The sequence below is a fragment of the Lagenorhynchus albirostris genome, chromosome 14, assembly GCF_949774975.1.
Source record: "Lagenorhynchus albirostris chromosome 14, mLagAlb1.1, whole genome shotgun sequence".
Lineage (NCBI taxonomy): Eukaryota > Metazoa > Chordata > Mammalia > Artiodactyla > Delphinidae > Lagenorhynchus > Lagenorhynchus albirostris.
In genome coordinates, this window is record NC_083108.1 from 88,466,686 (window position 1) to 88,483,121 (window position 16,436).

A 16,436-nucleotide genomic window follows, 5' to 3' on the forward strand; every position below is an offset into this window, starting at 1 on the left:
TCTGACGTCTGGGAGTGCCAGCCTCTAGTCCTCCATCAGCCCGAGCTTGGAGGATTACGAGGGTGAGGAGAGAGAAAGTGCCCACGCTGGAAAAGTCTCTATGAGGTCACAGCAAACCCCTCCCCTGAGCACCAACCCCAATGTTAAAAGCTATGCTTGGGCGGGGAGGCTGCCGGATTTCCCTACCAGCTCAGTACTCCACAGCCATTCAGGAGGGCTGCCGTTCCTTCTGAGAGAGGCTGAGAATAAGGATGGTATCCTGTGGGGGAAGGCCGTGCCTGAGCCGCAAGGAGATGGAGCCGTGGCCTGTCAAGGAAGAAGAGGACTTTTCCCACCGAGAGGAGCTGCAGAAAGAGGGGACCAGAATGGCTTTCCCCTCTACCTGGCGGACGCAGCACAGGTCTCCACGAGCTGGCCAGGTGCTCCAGCTGGACGGTGCTGCTGGTGACAACGAGGCAGAGGTCCTCGTGACGCTCCGCCGTCTTTAGGGGGTTGGGTCAAAGGAACACTGCGGGAGGGTTGGGGGGCTGCGGCGCTGCGAAGCCTGGGGGGCCTGGGCCTCAGGGCAGGGCGAGAACAGATGTGCATCAACAAGGGCTGTCCCCGGAGAAGGGCTGAGGGGCTGGCTCCACTCCCTGCCCCACCTCACTGGCTGTGCGGCCTCGGCGCGCCTGCCCTCGGGCATCAGCGTGGACAGAGTCCAAGTCAGAGCAGCTGACCCCACAGAGCCAGGCGTCCGTTACCCAGAATATCACGGTGGTACCCGTGCCGTGGACAGGACTGCGGACTGCTGGAGTCTTCTGTTCTCAGAGGTGGAGGAGAGAAGGGGGTCAACCAAGGGCTCCCGGTTTGGTCATCACGTCCCTCTCAGGATCCCTGCGACAAAAGCCTCGTCAGCTCAGACCTCCCGAGCTTCAGCTCCCGTGAGTGTCTCAGCTCTTGCCCCGCTCACAAGCCCTGCAGGTGGTCCCTGACCTCTCTGAGAAGACAGCATTGACCCTCACAGAGGAAGGGGGTGGTGGTGGGTATTGAGGTGGCACCGTGGCCACTAAGAACCCCTGGGGCCGAGAAAAGAAGAGGATGCTGGAACCAGGGCTCCCTCTGTCCTCTCCCCGGACGATGACGACGACCGTCAGAGACAGCCGGATGTGCTCCCCGACGTTCTACTCGAAGGCAGAGATGCGGGTGCCCTCCAAGTCACACACCGAGACCAAGCCCCACAAGTGCCCATGCTGTTGCAGCCCCTCGCCAGGAGCTGCTACCTGGCTCAGCACGCGTGTATCCACTCAGGGACCAAGCCCAGGGGTGTCACTTCCGTGAGAAGTCCTTCCCGCAGCCCTCTCACTCCAGCCGCACGCCCGCAGGTGTGCACACCCAGGTGTGCACTGCCAGGATGTGAGAACACCTCCACACAGCTCGAACCTGCAGTCCCACGGGCCGCGGCGCGACAAAGGTAAACCCTGCCAGGGCCACAGCTGTGAGCGGGCGCGCTCGGACACAGCCTTGCTGGAGACGCCCCCGTCCACGCACACCGTGAAGCAAGCTGTACACCTGCGCAGTCCGCAGCCGGCCTACACGCTGGAACCTCACCTGACGCAACACATGATGCGCAAACACATCCCTCCTGATTTCCTCCAGCGGCGGCCCAGGCCCGGGCCCTCACCCTAAGTACCATCCTCGGCTAAAGACCAGAGAGCCCGTGGGAGAGGGTGATTCGCGACTTCGAAAGGGAGGAAGGCAATTCACACGGAGATAGAAAAGCAAACGCTTTGTAAACAAACCGCTGGGCTGCACTCCGCAGGCCTGCAAGCCCTGGGCCTGCCCAGCCTCAAGACCAAAGAGCGAGCCTGGAGTCAGCGACCGCCGCGGAGACCTCAGTGGTTTACTGGCTGGGGGATCTCACACGTGCAAAGCAAAGTCCGGGAGCGACACCCCTCCGTGTGCAGCAGGCGGCGGGCAGGACAGGCACCAAGCTTCCCGCTCTGCCCGGTGAGGGCACAGGCTGAGTGCTGAGGTAACCTGCAAAGGCCCGAGGGCGGGGGCCTGGCCAGACTGGCTTCCGTGCGGCCCGTTGCACCCCAAAAGCCCGCTCTGCCGCCCTCCCACCCCGACACAAACAGGTGAGCCACGGCAAGCTGGACCGAAGGCTTTGCAGTGTTCTAAAAAATTACCGTCTAACTATGCAAACAGACACCAAGTTTTAACAGCAGAGGGAGTTTTTTTTGTGGCGATACTCAGTCGGGCCAGCACCGCAGGCATGACTCCCGGTCTGCGCAAAGCACCCGTGCGAGGCGCGGCCATAACGGGCGCCGGCAGCTTGCCAGCCGCGGCCGCTCAGGCGGCTGGCGATCGCTTTTTCAAACAGCACGTGCAGACCTGTGTCCACAACTACCTCACTTCTGTGGAACACGATCCTGGAGGCGAGGGTAAGGGCGCGTTTTCAGTTGATGCTGCCAAACCGCCGTCCGCAAGGGTTGAGACAACCTGCAGAGAACTGCCGCGCTCCCGGCGGAGGGTCTGGCCCGCTTCTAGCTCTTTCCTCCCGGCAGGGCTACCAGGGCGCCCGCCAGGGGACGCGCTCTCGCCGCCGCTTCCGAGCCTCAGCGCCTCGTCACGGGCTCCTGCCTCGGGGCCCCACGTTTCTTCCCGTCGCCACTGGCAGGAGGCCCGCGACCCCGCACCCTTCGAGGGACCCGGATGCCCCCAGCGCCGACAGCCCCGCCCCACGCTGCTCCAGGAAGGGCGGGAAGGAGGCCAAGGGCCGAGCTCATGGAGAGGGTCCTGGAGTTCGGGAAGGAAGTGGGTTCGGGGGGCACCCCGAACACTGAGGGGACCCGGCCCGGCGGGGACAGAGGGGGCGGGGGGCAGGCGGCTATGCCCTGCGTCCTGCCCGGACACCTCCGTCTGGCCGTGGCCCTGCGCCACCGGACCTCTCCCGGCGCCCTTCTCCCCGCGGGGCCCGAGAAGCCTCCCCGGCGGCCGGCCCCGGACGCCGGACTCAGTCACCGTCGCCCGGACGACCCCCTCGTTCACTCACCTTCATCCGCACGCCACCAACACACCCCAGCCAGGCGCCCGGGGCCGCTTCCGCGCTCGGCGCGCACGTGCTCCGCCCGCACGTCCGGGGAGGCGGCGGGAAGGCGCGCTTGATACAGAGTATCCAGGCCTCCGCCAATCCCTGCAAGGGCCCCGCCCGATGACCCCCGCCCGTGCCCTGCGCCCCCTAAGTCCCGGGGCCTGCGGTTCCGCCCACCTGGGTTCGGGGCATTCCGGTGGCTCTTGGGGAGCCGAGAGGTTCTCGGGGGTCCGTGGCATTCGGGGGGCTGCACGGGAGCCGACAGGTTGGGGGGCGAGGGCGGGGCGTCAGAGGCGCCATCCAGCCTGGTTCTGCGCGTCCTCAGGCCCCAGAAGGAGCAGAGCCGGGGTCCTGGGGGTCCTGGGCTGGGGTGGAGGAGAGGGCGCCACGACCCCCGCCCCTGCAGCAGGAGGAAGCTGTGACCCTGGATTAACCCCACGCCACCGCCCTGGAGCTCTGCGGAGACAAAGCCCGGCTGGGGTCGTAGCCCAGGGGGCAGACACCCCCGCCCCTCCCGTGCCCCCGCAGCCCCAGCCGGAGGCCCCCGGTGATCCCACCCCCGCCTGACCCTGGGGCGCAGTTGCGCGCGGCGGAGAGGCCTTCGCGACGGTGGAGGCCTGGGGACCCGAGTTCTCGGTGACCCTGGTCGGCCACGCGGGGGAAGCCTCTGAAGTGCCGCCGTCCTGGCTCGGACACGGTCTGGCCTCTCCCCTGTGCAGTTTAGTTTGGGGAGATGTTGCACACAGCGAGCCGGAAGGCGCTCTAGAGAGGAGACCAGGAGGGTTTCGAGTTGCTTTTGAAAGGGTGGTCAGGGCAAAAATTCTCTGACGTCAAAGCTCATGCCTGAACGTATGCAAAAGACTTAGGCAGAAAGAGAAACATTTCAGCGTTTGTTCACTTGAAAATCTGGAAACGACCCAAGAGTCTGGTGGAATATTGCTAAACACATCACACTTCAGAAACAGGATGGGCTCCTGGAGGGTAATTAGTAGTTGCCGGGAGAAAGAATGCTTCCTGACCGGACTAGTGATACATTGTACAATAAAAACGGCTGTTACAAAGCAATGTGAGTGAGACGAGCCCGTTTGAAAAGTACAGACACAAAATGATGTATGGCACATCGTTAAACCCTGGTTGCCACCGGGTGACAAAATTATTGTTGTATTACTTTTATTTGGCTTTAAAATTTTCTTCTTTTGCTTATCCATGTTTCCTAATTTTTATAAAAAGACAATCTTCTGTTTTTCTCGTTTTAAGGTTCTTTTCAAGAAGTGAGAGAAAAAACATTGACAACAGGGTTGGGGGAAGCAATCCCCACCGTCCAAGTATACTAAGGCGGATATGGGTGAACAGAGAGGAAATTGGAGATTTGCTGCAGGAAACCCTCCTGTTGTGGGAATGTGATCACAGGCCCTTTCTCCAGGACCGGCTGGTGCTCAGTGAGAATATTCCTGGTTGCACTCCACCCATGAAGCATCAATGAAGTTAAAACCTCAATGGAAACCAAAATGTCCAAGTACCTACGTTATTAAATTCAAATGTAATTCAACAAATTTTATGATTCTAGTTCATTGTTATAAAATCAGTTACTTTTTTTGGCTGCCAGGTGAGAAGTCACTGTTTACACACATTGTCTTATTTGAGCCTCCCAAGCCACCTCTGAGCGAGTTATGTTCCCTTGTTACTAAAAAGGAAATAGGTCCAAGTGCATTTAAAACACTTCCAACCAATAAATGGCCTCCTTTAACTGTCAGACTCAAAAGCATACGTTCTTAACGTAAGCACATAATAATTTCAAGTATTCTAAATCGGGAAACTCTTCATAAGCTTCATTTTTTTTTTTTTTTTTTTTTTGCAGTATGCGGGCCTCTCACCGCCACGGCCCCTCCCGTTGTGGAGCACAGGCTCCGAACACGCAGGCCCAGCAGCCATGGCCCACGGGCCCAGAAGCTCCGTGGCATGTGGGATCTTCCCAGACCTGGGCAGGAACCCGTGTCCCCTGAATCGGCAGGCAGACTCTCAACCACTGCGCCACCAGGTAAGCCCCATAAGCTTCATTTTTAATAGAGGTCTGATCTTCCAACAAAAGGTAGGCCAAAAAGTAATTATCCAACACCCACTGTAAATAGAGGCTGCCTCTCTCTTCCATGCTCACTAGCCTGAAATGCAATCATTACCACATAAAGCACCCTAAGGCATACTTACCTGCTATTTCCAGATTTTCTATTCTCTCTGGACCCAGGCTACCTGGGGCGGACTCCCAGTTTAATTGCTTAATAGCTGTGTGACTTTGGACAAGGTACTGATCCTGTACCTTCTCTCCTCTTGGTAAAGTTTATGATTTGTAATAATAACAGGCCCTCTTTCCTCTTTGGTTTGAGATCATTAAATGAGTCAGTACTCTGCACGCGCTATCTTCTTTACCATTTTGTTTCTTACCGGCGTTGTTCACTTTTAACACGTTCAAAATCTGGGAACTTCCCACTTAGTCCTAAGGGAACTTCCCCCTTAGGACTTCTCCTTTTCAGAAATGTCCTGGCCACTCATGTACTTTCCCCCATAATGAGTAGCTGAACACATTTTAAAAAATCCCTGATCCACGGAAGGCTGCAAGCCCATTTAGATACAGCCTCCTAAGAACCTCTACTTCACCCTGAACCCCTCTTCCCTCCAGGGAATTACCTTCGTTCCCAGAGGTCCCCCTGAGGGAGCTGCTTGCCCACCTGCACTGCCCCAGGAAGCCTTCTCGAAGCCCAATCTGTCTGTATATTGGGGTGCTTGTAGCCATGGGAGACCAGTCCTTTGGGCCGTTCGTGGGTTCACAGAACTACGGGGAGCAGGCCGTCTGGGGAACACCCTTGGGAAACCGATGCCTGATAGAAAAAGAGAGGGGATGTGTGACGTCTTGGGTAGAGTGATGAGGACAGAGGGAACGTAAACAAGAGCTGGAAAGAGTGGCTCAGCTGTTCTTCCTTTCTTGGAAGATGGCAGATGCAGGTGGGGCAGGGCACAGGAAAACCCTCCCAACATACTGACCCAGAGGCACTAGGAATGCTTTTTTTTTTTTTTTAGAGAAAATATTTAAAAAAATTTTTTTAAAGATGAGATGAGTATTATCGATTTTTCCTTCTGCTTCAGGCTCAAAGGTGGCTGGGCAGTGGTGCTGTGCCCAAACAAGACCCACTTCACCTGCTACAAACCTTCGTTCCCTCTGGTGGTAGGTCAGGTGCAGGGGGGGAACAGGGACTCAGAGCCCAGGGTCTATTTACTGAGCATGCGGCACTCTGTGAGGTGGGTATTTTGCCATCATTCCCGTATGACAAGATGCCCATCAGAGAGGTTAAGTCACTGGTCTAGTCACAGAACTGGTAGAGGGTGGGTTTGAGGTTAGCCCGCTCCCATCTGGCCCCCAAGTGTTGGTTTACACGTCACCCAGCAGCACACTGACTCAGAGGGTGGGAGAGAAGGAGGGAGGTCTCGCGGCGCACTACATTCTCGTTACTCAGTAACCATGCTTGTTACACTCCAGGCCCAGGCTGGACGCTGACATCACAGATGAGTGAGTGTCCCTCCGTTTGAGGGATCCATCCTCTCAGGACCTGTTGATTGCCTACTCTGTGCAGAGCAGGAAAAAAACTCAATCTATTTATCTATTTTTGTCATTGAAAAAAACCTAAATAGATATTTAACCTAAAGCATTTTAAATTAATATAATATTACATGTGAAAACTTGAACAAACATACAAGTCCAAGAAAATGAAAGCACATTGTGAAAGTTCTTGATGATTTTGATTTTCTATCCTTGTAAGTTACATAAAGTGCACAGATCTTTAGGTTTTACCTCTGATTTTCCCATACATGCAGATACTGTGTCCTCACCGTTTCCAGCGCCCTTCAAGGCTCTGTCATGCTGGTTTCCAGTCACTATCCCCCTACGGTGACCACCCTGGACTTGTCACCAAATGTTAGCTTTGCCTGTTTTGGCACTTGATCTGCCTTCTCAAATGCTACAAAATTTCCCCCATGTAACCCTAGAAGGTCTATTTTTTCCCCCTTTACATTTAGGTGTACAATTAATCTGGAAATAATTTTAACTTATGGTACGAGGTATGGGTGTGTCAACCCCCCCCCACACCCCATAGGACATCCAATTTATCTGATTTATTGAAGAATCTTCACCATTGCATTGCAGTGGCACTTTTTGTCTTAAATCAGATGATGGTACATGTGTGGGTCTGCTTCTGGGCTCTCTGATCTGTTGTTTCATTGGTCTGTTTGTCCAACTTTACACAAAACCGTACTATTTTAATCATGGGATAAGTTGATATTCAGTGTGTATCCTTCAGTTTTCCTCCTCTTTGTCTTTGGTATACTTCACCCTTTGCACTTTTACATGAATTTCAGAATCAGCTGGTTAATTTTGACAAAAGTGCATACTAGGACTCTGAGATGACACTGAATTTATACATCAACTTGGGAAACGTTTGAGAACAATATTGAGTCTCCCAATTCTCAAATATAAAATAGATCTCATTTATTTAATATCAAGCAGTATTTTGTAGTTTTCTGTATAGAGACTTTTCTTTAGTCTTATTTCTGATATTTATGATGCTATTGTCAATGATACTTTAATTCCATTATCTAATTTTTTTGTAATATATGGAAATACCATTGACTTTTGTATATTGACATTTTATCAGTATCTAGCAACTCTGCTAAATTCACATAATTCTAACAGATTCTGTAGATTTTTTTTGGGTTTCTAGGTACATAAACATATTGTGTAGGAATGACAAGTTTTCTTTCATTCTTTCTAATCTTCACACTTAAAAAAAAACTTACTGCACTGGTTAGGACCACCAATATTCAGTGTTGAATTAAAGAGATAATAGTTGGGACTTCCCTGGTGGTCCAGTGGTTAAGACTCCACGCTCCCAATACAGGGGGCCCAGGTTTGATCCCTGGTCAGGGAACTAGATCCTGTATGCTGCAACTAAGACCTAGTGCAGCCAAATAAATAAATATTTTTTTAAAAAGTAACACTATTAGTTAAAAATTGTATTTTGCTATCTTGCTAAATTGACTTGTTAAGTGGCTTTAAAAATTCTTTTTATTGGAGCAGAGTTGATTTACAGTATTGTGTTAGTTTCTGCTGTACAGCAAAGTGAATCAGTTATACATATATCCACTCTTTTTAGAGTCTTTTGCCATATAGGTCATTACACAGTATTGAGTAGAGTTCCCTGTGCTATACAGTAGGTCCTTATTAGTTACCTATTTTATACATAGTATGGTATATATGTCAATCCCAATCTCCCAATTTTTCCTCCAGCCGCCCTCCCCAAGGTGCCTTTTTTGGGGGTAAAGTTTTAAAAGGAGTTTCAGTGAAGGCAATCATGCTGTCTCTGAATAAAGTTGTCATTCTTCCTTTCCAATCTGTATCCTTTTTTATTTTGGCCATGCCCCGTGGCTTGCGGGATCTTAGCTCCCCAACCAGGGACTGAACCCTCGCCCTCAGCAGTGACAGCACGGAGTCCTAACCACTGGACTGCCACGGAATTCCCACCAATCTCTATCTTTTTGATTTCTTGGTCTTGCCTTATGTAGTCAGCTAAATCTTCCAGTACAGTGTTGAAAGAGAGTGGTGAGAGTGGATATATTTCACTTGTTCTCAATCTTAGGGGAATCTATTCACTCTTTGACCGTTACGACATTAACTGTAGACATTTTTCAGATGTGCTTTATTAGTTTCAGGAAGATACTTCCTATTCCTAGTTTGCTGAGGTTTTTAATCATGAATGTTATGGAATTTGAACAAATGCTTTTACTATGCCTGTTGATGTGACCATATGATTTTTATTTTTTAGTTGGTCAGGTATGAATTAGTGATTGGATTTTGAATATCAAATCAGCCTCAGCTTTGTATTCCCAAGATAAACTCCAATTTGCCTTCATGTATTACCCTTTTATATATTGCTGGATTAAATTAACTAGTTTTGAGAACTTTTACATCTATGTTCATGAGGAACATTTGTAGTTTTTTAAACAATTTGTAATCCTTTTTTTAAAAAAAATCAGGGTAATACTGACTTCATGAGTTAAGAATTTGTCATCTATTTTCTGGAAGAGTTTGTATAGAATCGGTATTACTTCTTTCTTAAATATTTGCTAGAAATCATCAGTGAAATTATCTGAGCCTGGATTTTTCTTTGTTTGGAGATTTTTAACTGAATTTAATTTCTTTAAGAACTGTAATAGGTTACCCTTTCTTGAGTAAGCTTTGGTAGTTTGTGTCTTTCAAGAATTTAGTCCATCAAAATTGTCAAATCTGTGTTTTGTGATGCTTACCCCTTCCACTGTTTTTGTTTCACTGGTTTCTGGTCTTATCCTTACTATTTCATTCCTATTTACATTGGGCTTTACTCTTCTTTTCCTAGTTCCTTAAGGTAGGACTTTATATTATTGATGTGAGACCCTTATTCTTTTCTAACATAAGCATTTCGTGCTATTAATTTCCCTCTACACACTGCTTTTTCTGCATCTCAAAAATTTTGATATATGTTGTATTTTAATTTGTACACATCATATATAATAATAATTCAAAATATTTTCCATATTATGCTTGAAATTTCTTGGACCCATGAGTTATTTAGAATTGTGTTGCTTAATTTCCAAGTGTTTGGAGACTTCTCTGTTCTTGCTGCAATTGGTTTCTTGTTAAACTGTACTATAGATGGGAGAAATTTTGCATGGTTTCAATTATTTAAAAAATTTTAGGATTAATGACTTAGGACATGATCTGTAATGGTGAATGCTTCACATGTAATTGAAAAGAATGTGTATTCTGCTGTTGGATGTTCTAGACATGTCTACCAGGTCCAGCTTGTTGATGGCATTATTCAGTGCTTCTATAGCCTTGCTGATTTTTGGTCTCCAACTTATATTACTGAGAAATAACTGTTGAAGTGTCCAACCAAAATGGTAGAGTATATTTCTCATTTCACCTCTGTTTTTGCATGATTTTGAAGCTTTCTTGTTAAGTGCATGTACATTTAGAATTGTCTTTTTGGTAAAATGATGCTTTTCATTATATAAGGTACCTATACATTCCTGATAATTTTCTTTGCTCTGAATATATATTTTCTTCCATAAAAGGGCACATATTTTCTAATGTCAGCTCTTAGGCTGGGAGATAGGGTGGGGCTGAATCAATTTGATCTGTATTTCAGCTGTCTGAGCTTGGTTGAAGCTTTTGGTTGATTTAGTGCAAAACTGCCTTCAGATATTTTGAGGGCAAATCAGAATGTTTCCCTCGGCAGGGCCTGGAATCTGAGTGTGGAGACGTTGTAAAGATTTTCTTGTGCTCACAGCCAAGCTGCCAGCTCTCAGAGCTGTGCAAAACATCTCCTTGCCTTACAGCCTGTAGCTTATTTTGGTTTTTCTAAATAGACAATCACATCTCCAAACAAAAGGATTTTTGTTTCAGCCCCAACCCCCAAGTCCTTACAACTTTTTCTTCTCACACATTGGCTAGAATTGCCATTACACTGCTATAATTAAAATGATGAGAATTCTGTAATTTGATAATTTGATTAAAAAGTGGCAATAACTAAAGCTATTCTGGGTAATCTATGTAGAAGGAACTAATTAATAATGGCAGCAGACTACACAAAGCATATTTTACAGTACAGAGAAAGATAACACCTAAACATCCTAGGTCTTATGATGTAATCCTTATTGTTTTCCTGGTTATTACATTTACTTACACACTTTAAAAAATCTTTATGTTCTATTATGAACATGCATATCATTGACATTTAAACATTTTCTCCATCTTTTCCTAAAAGTTTGGAACATCTTTACAACTTTTTTTTTTTTTTTTTTTTGTGGTACGCGGGCCTCTCACTGTTGTGGCCTCTCCCATTGCGGAGCACAGGCTCCGGACGCGCAGGCTCAGCGGCCATGGCTCACGGGCCCAGCCGCTCCGCGGCATGTGGGATCTTCCCAGACCGGGGCACGAACCTGTGTCCCCTGCATCAGCAGGCAGACTCTCAACCACTGCGCCACCAGGGAAGCCCCATCTTTACAACTTTTAACTAATTTGTAAAGGAAATTATTTTTTCTAAGTGAACCAAAATAATAGTGAAGTAAACTTTTCTGCTGAGGCTTATCCCATTTGAAACATTCATAAAATCTTCTTTTCTTGTATTTTTTTTTCTAGCTTGGTTTCTCCAAGGTATGAGCTTCCAATACGTGCAATTCATTCGTTTTATATTTTCTCTCATTAAAATCCTAATTCTTATTAAATTATGAATTTCAAAGGATTGTATTCTATATTCATTTGCATTATGGGATTCCTCTTTGTGGATGTTAGCATATTAGAAAATGACTTCCTGACATTCATTTCATTCATATTGTTCCTCACCTGCACAAACTTAAAGAAATGGTATGACTTCTTGCTGAGAACTTTCATAGGGTTCACTGAATTGATAGGGTTCCTGTGTACATTTACTGATATTTTTTGGTGTACATAAAAAACAGTGTTCTTTGGATGCCCCTCCACATGCTATACATACACGGTGTACCATGAGATTTTTCCATTTATAGAGTTTCTCTCCTGTACGAATTTTCTGGGAATTCCTGTGAATTGACTTTTTTTAAAAAAATTATTTATTTATTTATTTTTGGCTGCATTGGGTCGTCATTGCTATGCGCGGGCTTTCTCTAGTTGCATCAAGTGGGGGCTGCTCTTCATTGTGGTGCGTGGACTTCTCATTGTGGTGGCTTCTCATGTTGCAGAGGATGGGCTCTAGGCACGTGGACTTCAGTAGTCGTGACACATGAGCTCAATAGTTGTGGCTTACGGGCTTTAGAGCACAGGCTCAGTAGTTGTGGTGCACGGGCTTAGTTGCTCCACAGCATGTGTGATCTTCCTGGACCAGGGCTCGAACCCGTATCCCCTGCATTGGCAGACGGATTCTTAACCACTGTGCCACCAGGAAAGCCCTGAATTGACTTTTGAGAGAAAGTTTCTTACATTTACTTCACCAATATGTTTCTCATCTGTATGAGTTCTCTGATGCATAATGAGCTGTGACTTGCAACAAAAGGCTTTCCCACATTCGCTGCACTTACAGGGTTTTTCTCCTGTATGAGTTCTCTGATGTGCACTGAGAATTGATTTCTGAGAGGTTTTTCCACATTCACTGCACCCATAAGGTTTCTCCCCTAATCAGTCCTCTGATGTACAATGAGCTGAGATTTCCTAATGAAGGATTTTTCATACTCATTGCATTGAGAGGGCTTCTCTCTTGTGTTCATTCTGATGTATAATGAGCCATAATTTTTCACTGAAGGATTTCTGACATCGACTGCATTTATAAGGGTTTTCCCCTGCATGAGTTCACTCATGTACAATGAGAAGTGACTTCCAAATGAAGGCTTTCGCGCATTTGTGACATTCGTATGGTTTGTCTCCTGAATGAGTTCTCATGTGTATAATGAGGTATGACTTGCTACTAAAGACTTTCCTACGCTCACTGCACCTATAAGGCTTTTCCCCAACATGAGTTCGCTGATGTGAGATGAGCTGATCTTTTCTGTTAAAGGCTTTCTCACATTCACTGCATTCATAGGGATTCTCTCCTGTGTGGGTTCTCTGATGTACAATAAGATTTGACTTTGTATTAAACGCTTTCCGACATTCAATACATTCAAAGGGTTTCTCTCCTGTATGAGTCCTCTGATGTATCAGGAGCTGTGACTTCCAACCAAAAGTTTTCCCACAGTCATTGCATTCATAGGGCTTCTCCCCTGCATGAGTTCTCTGGTGTGAGATGAGATGATATTTCCAACTGAAGGCCTTCCCACATTAACTACAACCACAGAGTTTCTCTCCTATGTGGGTTCTCTGATGTACAATAAGGCTTGAATTTGTATTAAACGCTTTCCAACATTCACTACATTCAAAGTGTTTCTCTCCTGTATGAGTTTTCTGATGTATCACGAACTGTGACTTCAAACCATAAGTTTTCCCACAGTCACTGTATTCATAGGGCTTCTCCCCTACGTGAGTTCTCTGCGGTGAAATGAGCTGGTATTTCCGACTGAAGGCTTTTCCACATTCACTGCATTCATACGGATTCTCCCCTGTGTGAACTTTCTGATGTATAACAAGTTGTGAATTAAAACTGAAGGCTCTCCGACATTCACTGCATTCATGGAGTTTCTCTCCTGTGTGAGTCCTCTGATGTATAATGAGGTAGGACTTTATCCTAAAAGCTTTCCCACATTCATTGCATCCATAGGGTTTCCCTCCTATGTGACTTATCTGATGTACAATGAGCTGTGACTTCAAATTGAACGCTTTTACACACTGATTACAGCCATAGGGTTTTACCCCAGTGTGTGCTCCCTGATGTACAATGAGCTGTGACTTGAAAGTAAAGGCTTTCCCACATTCACTATAACCATAAGGTTTCTCTCCCATATAGGTTCTCTGAGGTACCATGAGGTTTGAATTTGTATTAAAGGCTTTTTGACAATCACTGCATTCATAGGTTTCTCTCCTGTATGAATTCTTTGATGTATAATGAGTTGTGGTGATTTCAAACCAAAAGCTTTCCCACGTTCATGACACCAATAGGGTTTCTGACCTGAATGAGTTCTCTGGTGTGAAACAAGCTGGTCTTTCCTACTGAAGACTTTCCCACATTAACAGCATTCACAGGTATTCTCCCGCATGTGAATTCTCTAATGTGTAACAAGTTGTGAATTGAAACTGAAAGTTTTCTGGCAAACACTGCATTCATGTAGTTTCTCTCCTGTGTGAGCTCTTTGATGAACAATGAGGTAGGACTTGCTGCTGAAGTCTTTTCCACATCTACTACCTTTGTAGCGTTTTTCTTCTGAATGAGTTTGCTGATGCACCACAGGGTATGACTTGCTGCTGAAGGCCTTCCCACAGTAACTGCATTCAAAGGGTTTTCCTCCCATACGTATTTGTTGGCATATGAGCTGTGACTTTCTGTTGGCAGTTTTTCCAGATTCATTACTTTCACACTATTTTATTCCAGTAAGAGCTTGCTCATGTTTAGAATGGAAGGATGATTCCCTATGTGCATGAAACCCATTAGGATTCTTTCCAACATTATTATTACTAAAATCTATATTATATTTCAAACTCTTTCCATTTGTGACACATTTATGAAGTTTTTGTCTTTAAAAAATTTCTTTTTTTGGTTGTGTTTGATCTTCGCTGCTGTGCATGGACTTTCTCTAGTTGTGGTGCATGGGCGTCTCATTGTTGTGGCTTCTCTTGTTGCAGAGCTTGGGCTCTAGGCACGCAGGCTTCAGAAGTTGTGGCACATGTGCTCAGTAGTTGTGGCTTGCAGGGTCTAGAGCTCAGGCTCAGTAGTTGTGGTGCACAGGCTTAGTTGCTCCACGGCATGTGGGATCTTCCCAGGCCAGGGCTCGAACCCATGTCCCCTGCATTGGCAGGCAGACTCTTAACCACTGCACCACCAGGGAAGCCCTAAAGTTTTTGTCTTGAAGAAACATAATCTGTACGAAGAAGACATAGTTTTCCAAATGCAGTACACTGATAGCATTTTGACATACTTCTCAGCTTGCCTTGATTTTCCTGATGCCATTCCATACAACCATCAATTTCCCAGACTTCATCTAGAAATGAAAATACTCACGATATAAATAGTAACATGATCCTAGTACAGCATAAAATTGCCTTATAAATGTCATGTCCTGATGTTTTTCTTAGTTTCTGAAATCAATTCTGAATGTAAATAAAATCTCAAATGTAAATATACCCAGACTCCTGGGCTCTGGGGAAAACAAAGGAAAACAAAACATGAAAATAGGCAAAGGGAACTGGCAATAAATAAAGGTAGTCTTGAGTTTCAAAAATTTGCATAATGCTTTCTTTAGAAAGAACAAGGAAAAATGAGCAAAATCTAAAGAAGTGGGAAGGGATCTCTGAGCATAGGCTTCATTCGACAAATAATTGTTAAATACCTATTATGTGCCAAACACTGTCTAAGCTCAGGAGAAAGAGCAGAACCATTGCAGATTTGTTTACAGTCCTCCTGGGAATAAAGTTCCACTGAATACTCAAAGAGATGAAAATAAATTCACAAGAAATATCACTGAGATGTTTCAGTACACTGACAGCACCAGCTAATAAAGCTTCCAGAGAAACGAAAAAAGTTTCACATAATGGATCAAAATTTAGAATGGATCTGACTTCTCAGTAGCATCACTAGAAGAGAAAAAACAGAGGATTCAGGAGTAAATTAGAGGCACAGGTCGCAAAATCTATATCAAATGCACCCTTTCAAAGGAAGCTACCGTGAGAGGTGTTCCAACAAAAGAAACCAAGAAAAAAGGTGACACAATAAAAATAGAAAAGAAAATCTAAAAGGAGATTCCAGGTTAAAAACTGTACAACCAGTTCTTGAGAAAAATCAGGTTACACTGGGGCAAGTCAAATAACGTGGGAGTGATGTCACTAGGAAGATGAAATTGACAGAGTCACTAATTTAGCTGAATGTACCAAAAGAATATTTAGACATGTGAAGACGAGTCTGGGGTTAAATTAATTATAAATACATTAATGATAACATAGAAAACTTTGTAGGACAATAAAACAACTCGAGAAAAAACGAGTTATGAACAAAACTAACCATTGTATACTCGCACGATTTGCCCAGGAAAAGAAATTACATGATCGTAAAGATATAAAAACTGAAGACTGATCTAAGTATGAAATAGCTTGATTAGGATGATGGAGGTATGGGAAGAGAGTGTGTGTATATTGGAGAAGAGGAAATCTTTACCCTTCATACTAAATAATTAGAGGAGAAAATCAAGCTGTAAGAGAATAAGTCATTTATTTAGAAAACATGGAGGTAAACACCATAAGAAAGAGCTAAAAGAGATGAAATTGTTTTTCTCGGGGTGGGGAGAAATGAAAAACAGAAGGGGCAGGGTGGACAGAATGCTGTTTAAACATAAAAAATCTCCAAAATCCAAAAATACAAAGTGAATAGGGAACTAGACAGAGGACTAAGTCCTCAGTCATAATCACAAATATTTGGAGGTTGAATAGAAGAGAGAATGGGTAGACTTGGCCTAGGTGTCCCAAAGTAATATGCTGACCAAGGCAATGGACAGAAAAGGGTATTAAGAGAACATAGAAGCAGGTCAGGTTTGAAGATAGCAACATCACAGGATCTTAATACCTCATTTCAGGTTTCCCTATATCCTAAATCTGAACCGTCTTATTCATTTTGTACACAACCTCCAAATTATATTTTCCCAAACATCAATTCCCAACTGGGACAGT

The 16,436-nt window shown here is 45.8% G+C and overlaps 1 protein-coding gene and 1 pseudogene across 1 annotated transcript; one reads left to right on the top strand and one right to left on the bottom strand.

The window, feature by feature from the left end:
• The first annotated feature begins 251 nt into the window (after positions 1-251).
• Positions 252-1,668, top strand: LOC132532258 (zinc finger protein 384-like; annotated as a pseudogene).
• Positions 1,669-5,903: 4,235 nt separating this feature from the next.
• On the bottom strand, positions 5,904-13,565 carry LOC132532259 (zinc finger protein 268-like). The gene is given in 4 exon segments (XM_060170537.1): positions 5,904-5,949; positions 12,073-12,299; positions 12,381-12,907; positions 13,076-13,565. Coding segments are annotated over 4 exon segments (1,290 nt in total).
• Positions 13,566-16,436: the final 2,871 nt, after the last annotated feature.